This window comes from Engraulis encrasicolus, chromosome 2 (genome assembly GCF_034702125.1).
Source record: "Engraulis encrasicolus isolate BLACKSEA-1 chromosome 2, IST_EnEncr_1.0, whole genome shotgun sequence".
Classification (NCBI taxonomy): domain Eukaryota; kingdom Metazoa; phylum Chordata; class Actinopteri; order Clupeiformes; family Engraulidae; genus Engraulis; species Engraulis encrasicolus.
Genome location: NC_085858.1, coordinates 14646395 through 14652143, shown reverse-complemented (window position 1 = coordinate 14652143; position 5749 = coordinate 14646395). Strand labels below are relative to the sequence as shown.

Sequence of the window (5749 nt, the reverse complement as noted above, 5' to 3'; positions counted from 1 at the left end):
TTTACTCGTTGGAGCAAACACTTTCCAAGTTCAGAGTTAATATGAAACTAGTGTTCTGTGTGATTTATAAATCTACTCTGCTTTGAGAACATACCTTTATTTCCTGAATATCTTCTTTGACCTCACCTTTGACACCACGACAATCGGCTTTGGTGTAGGCTAGTGTCTTGCATATTTCAGTGCGCGCGTCGCCACGCTTGTTCCCGCCGCAGCACACACATAAGGTGAACGCGCACGAGCTGTGAAAGTTCTCCTCTCAGGTTCAACTTCAGAATGACCCAGCAGTGCACGTACATGCCCCTGCGCGCTCCCTCTTCGGAGAGATCCGTGCCGTCTCCACATGCCCCCGGGAATAGCTGCTTTGTCTCTGCGGGGAAACAAGAAAACGGACAAAATGTCGGTGAGTAAAATGACATTGTAAATAGTCTGTTGCATTTGACGTGTCCAAATAAGTGGTCTACACTGTGCGTGATTTTTTTACCATGTCATGGAAGCCTATTTAAACTTTGAAAGTTGAAATGAATAATAGGAAACACTTTTGCGTTCATGTTCAATGCATCCATTATAATAAGGTTGCCTGTAGCCTACTCCGATGTTACGTTGTTTTTCGATCAAACAGTAGGCCTAATAGCTATGCGGTTAGGCCTATTATGATAATTCAACATGTAGGCTACAGTAGTTGTTTTAACCGAAACTATCTGCATCATATCTGTTTTTTATTGTTTTCTTTTTCTTTCCTCATTTTTAAACGTGAAATAGACGTAAACCAGCATACTGTCGTGATACAGGGGGAGTTGGGCCTATTATTTTATGTTTATGATAACGTAGGCCTAGGCTGTTTTGTTTCACAATAGCTACCCCCAAAGTTAGAGTCGATGGCAATTTATCATTCGTTGTCATTCCATATATGGAAGTTAGTCCATCTAAGGCTGGCCTGCTTTTGTGTTCTCCACCATCTATTTGGTAGGCTACCATATTACTGATGTAGGCCCTAGGCTATACACTATAGCCTAGGCTACGAGTTGTGACTATAGGCTATGTCTTGATTCTGAACGCTGAGTGCCAAATCTAACATTTTACAGTAGGCTAGGCCTAAATAAATGCGCGAAGACGACCCAATTGGTCCTTGTACTGTAACCCACTGTGGTCCATTTGTGAACCACAAGGTTGCTTTAATTTAATGACCACCATCCAAGCGGGTTACATCTCACCCTATCTCGGTATTTGCCCGGCGCTGAATTAGACTGGAAACACGAAACTGTACGAGTGAGCGCTCGGGGAGAAAGCACTGTATGACACGACCAATGCAGTGCAAGAATTAATCCGATTAGAATTACAACATTCCCAAACAGTATTTCAGGTAATCATCCAGAGGAAAATACCACAATTTCAAATGTCTCGTAAAATAGTCAGAGACAATGTACTGTTAGGACAGGACAGAGCCATCTCTCTCTCTCTCTCTCTCTCTCTCTCTCTCTCTCTCTCTCTCTCTCTCTCTCTCTCTCTCTCTCTCTCTCTCTCTCTCTCTCTCTCTCTCTCTCTCTCTCTCTCTCTCTCTGAGTCCCTAGCCAGGTAGTGGCTAATATTTAACAGACATCCAATACAAACCCTGGTAGGCACACACAGGTATGGAAAAGAGAGGGAGAGAATGTTTGTTGATCAAGTTGATTTGAATATAAATGAAATCTGTCAGTGTCATTTTTCACCTGTGGAAAATCAAATATGAGCTCAGTTTGACTGTGTGTGTGTGTGTGTGTGTGTGTGTGTGTGTGTGTGTGTGTGTGTGTGTGTGTGTGTGTGTGTGTGTGTGTGTGTGAAACAGGGGGAACGAGTAGATAAGGAAATGGTACTTTTCTGTTCTGCCTTATGTCAACAAGCACACCTTGACAAGTTTTAGATAAAATAGCATATTGTTTAAATAAGCCCAGCAAAATACAATTCTTCTGTCATCCAGCAACCATAGTTCCAACAGAATTTGTTCAGTCTATGTGTGCGAGAGTGTGTGTGTGCGTGTGTGTGTGTGTGCGCGCGCGCACGCGTATGTCTGTGTGCATGTCTGTGTGCATGCGTGCGTTGCCAGTTGCCTGTGCAGAATCGAGCCTCACTGTTTTTTTATCTTCTAAGTAACTCTACTGGCACAGATTCCCAAATTTGTTTTTGATTTATTAGTCTGGTTAAGCCGAGATGGAGGTTTGCACGCTGGCTGTCTGGCTGGCCGACTGGGGAACACTAAGATATAAATCCCCTCCTCTGACAAGATGTTTGTGCGCACCATTTAAAACGAGCCACCTTTTGCAATCAAGGCAGACTGTTAATTCTTGTCGAAAGGCTCGGGGTGTATGGTCTGGGAGGAGGATGGTGGGTAATGGAATGCATTGAGCTCTGTCTGCTTATGTGCCTGCCTGGTGTACTCTGAAGGAGTGGCCAGGCATTTTAAGCTTGATTGATTTTGAGACCTATTACCAATTAATCAGGCACAGTCTACTTTTTTCCTTCTGCAGTCTTAGTAACTCTATGTCAGATTCCCTGCACAGGTCATGCCAGGACAGAAAACCAAAACTCTTTTCTGAACAAGAGGAATTATTATTATTATTATTATTATTATTATTAGTAGTAGTAGTAGTAGTAGTAGTAGCAGTTGAAGTAGTGTTGTTCTTATCATAAAAATGGCAAAATACGTTGACGAGTGACAGCCTTTTTGTGATTATCAATGAAATACCGGTACAGCCTGGTTAGCAAGGTGTCGAATATGATTAAAAAATGGAAGACCTTATAGTTGATAAAACTTGTTAAAGACATGATTGTGACTGATGGTCACCAATTGAAATTGAGTGGTAGCCCTCTGGAGTACAGCCTCACGTCCATACCTCACCAATACAGGCAGTAGCAGAGCTGAGCTCCCTCTCATGCAGTATTGAAAGTTATGCAGTAGTGTGATATAGACTACTTTGACTGTGATATAGACTACTGACTCTCTACTGTGTTGGGAGTGTTTTCCAAACAAACAAGCAACTTTATAGCCACTCATCACTATGCATGAGTGTTTTTGGACAAATCTGAATGTTTATGTTTTAAATATTTTTGCCTCTAAAGGCTGATCTTATCTTCTAGTTTCACACAGTCAAATACTTGTATCAAACACATCCAATAAGGTGCACTGTTTAGGATAGTGGTCAGAATATGTATTGCAACTATGCTGCTCATTGAAACTGTGCTGCCTATTGTCAAATTTCATCTTTTCATTAGTATGTACAAAATAATAAACTAAAATGTACTACTATGACCAAAGTATGCTAAGTTTTACAGTTAAAATGTCTATGAATGTATGAAAAGCCTGCACACCAATGAGGTCATTTTAAGCCATTCACTTAAGTGTTCAATAAATGCAGCTTTTCCCACAAAACATTTGTTAGTCAAGGTGGGTGATTAGGCATGAACAGAGACATCTACCGGTCATCTTTGTATATGTTGTGCATTTTCATAAAAAATGTTTGAAAAAATTGTATAGCAGCTTTTGAAATTACATTCACAATACAACATTTTAAGGAGACCTAGTCAAGGTGGTAGGTGTTTATAATTATTGTCAAGGTGTCTAGGTTACCTTAGCTAATACGTCCCTGCTATAAAACCCTGAAATGGATTAAATAAAGGCATTATTGGGCATCATTGTTTTGCATGTGCTCATCTTATCGTCTAACCATTCCCTTATTGCAGATGAAGACGCAAACCGCTGGCTGACTCCAAAACACCTGAGCCAGACGCCGATCAGAAGTTTCACAGCAGGGCGGTCACTCAGTCACTTGGTGGGTTGGTCAGACAGTCAGTTACCACGGGGGCACCTGTAGGGGACGTCGGCATGGAGACGGTGGTGATCGTGGCCATCGGAGTGCTGGCCACCATCTTCCTGGCCTCCTTCGTGGCACTGGTGGTGGTGTGCCGACACCGATATTGCCATCCACCCAGTCTTCTGCACCACTTCGACTCCAAGTGAGTATAGATATACTGAATATGAAGATGTAAATAGAGAGAGAGTTTGAGGAATAAAAAGAGAGATAGAGAGAGGGAGAGTTGGAGGAATAGAGAGAGAGAGACAGAGAGAGAGAGAGAGAGAGAGAGAGAGAGAGAGAGAGAGAGAGAGACAGAGAGAGAGAGAGAGAGAGAGAGCACAATGGTAGTGTGCCGACATTGTTATCACCACCCACCCAGCTACCTGCACCACCCCAAGTAAATACAGAGGGAGAGGGAGAGGGAGAGGGAGAGAGAAAAAACAAATGAGAGGGAGAGAGATGGCGAAATAAGGCGGGGGGTGGGGGGAGGAGTAGAGATGGAGAAAGGACAGAGATGGAGAAATAAAGAGAGAGAGGAGTAAAGAGAGAGAGACAGAGTGCATTGTAGTGGTGTGTCGACACCATGAGAAAGGAGAGAGAGAGAGCTACTGTATATGGAGAAATAGAGGGAGGGAGAGAGAGAGATGGAGGAATATATGGACAGGGAGAGAGTGATGCATTGATATTGTTTCACCTTGTTCTCTATATATAACACACTGTTTCTATACAGTATATCTTAGAGTCTAAGACTTGGACCGACAGTGGACCTTATTGGTAGTTTTATCCAAATCCGTTCACAACTTTTTGAATTATCCTGCTGACAGACAAACAGACAGACGTAGCAACATGACCGAAAACGCAACTTCCTTGGCGGAGGTAATGACATCTATCTATATATATATCTATATTTAGGCCGACACTGGACCTGATCGGTTCGATGGAGACCCAGAGTGAGCCATCGGAGCTGGAGCTGGACGACGTGGTCATCACCAACCCTCACATAGAGGCCATCCTGGAGAACGAGGACTGGATAGAGGATGCCTCGTGAGTAGCTCTCTCAACCGCCCAACATGCACGCACACACACACACACACACACACACACACACACACACACACACACACACACACACACACACACACACACACACCATCCTGGACAACAAGGACTGGACTGAGGATGCGTTGTGAGTAACTTTACCCCTTAACCCCCCAACACACACACACACACACACTGCCTCAGTTCTTCAGATCATGTCATCCTTTACAGTCTATTTTTCTGGAAATATTGAATGGATGGTTTATGGTAATGTTTTTAGTGTAAGATTAGGACTGAAACTATTTTGTCATTCTGCTACAATACTGCTGTCATTCTGTATTTGAGATTCAAAATTCAACCAGGGTCCTTTATTCAATATAAATGTTAATTGCAATCTCTCTCTCTCTCTCTCTCTCTCTCTCTCTCTCTCTCTCTCTCTCTCTCTCTCTCTCTCTCTCTCCCTCAGGGGTCTGGTGTCCCACTGCATATCTATCCTGAAGGTAAGTATCCATAATATTAGGTAACAATATGCTTTTATGTGCAATATGGTTGGTAAACAAATAGCTTCATCAGTGATATATTGGCCTTTGTGCACTGTAGATATGCCACACTCTGACGGAGAAATTGGTGGCCATGACAATGGGCTCGGGGGCAAAGGTCAAGGCTCCAGCCAGCCTCAGTGACATCATCACAGTGGCCAAGCGCATCAGCCCCAGGTATAACTGAAGCTGAATTAGCCTTTGTGGCTTTCAGTGTATGAGTCACAGGAATTTAAAATAATACAGTCTGTGTGTGTGTGTGTGTGTGTATGTGTGTGTGTGTGTGTGTGTGTGTGGGGGGGGGGGGTGAATTCATTCACTACATCTTATTCTTTTTCTTCTTCT

The 5749-nt window shown here is 43.0% G+C and overlaps 1 protein-coding gene across 1 annotated transcript in view; it reads left to right on the top strand.

Annotated features, from left to right (window-relative positions):
- The first annotated feature begins 285 nt into the window (after positions 1-285).
- tmem98 (transmembrane protein 98) overlaps positions 286-5749 on the top strand; it is a 6294-nt gene continuing 830 nt past the window's right edge. The window contains exons 1-5 of the mRNA XM_063222951.1: positions 286-400; positions 3715-3987; positions 4740-4871; positions 5332-5365; positions 5466-5581. Coding sequence (XP_063079021.1) covers positions 3857-3987; positions 4740-4871; positions 5332-5365; positions 5466-5581 — 413 coding nt within the window. The 5' untranslated portion in view covers positions 286-400; positions 3715-3856. The remainder of the gene's footprint in view (positions 401-3714; positions 3988-4739; positions 4872-5331; positions 5366-5465; positions 5582-5749) is intronic.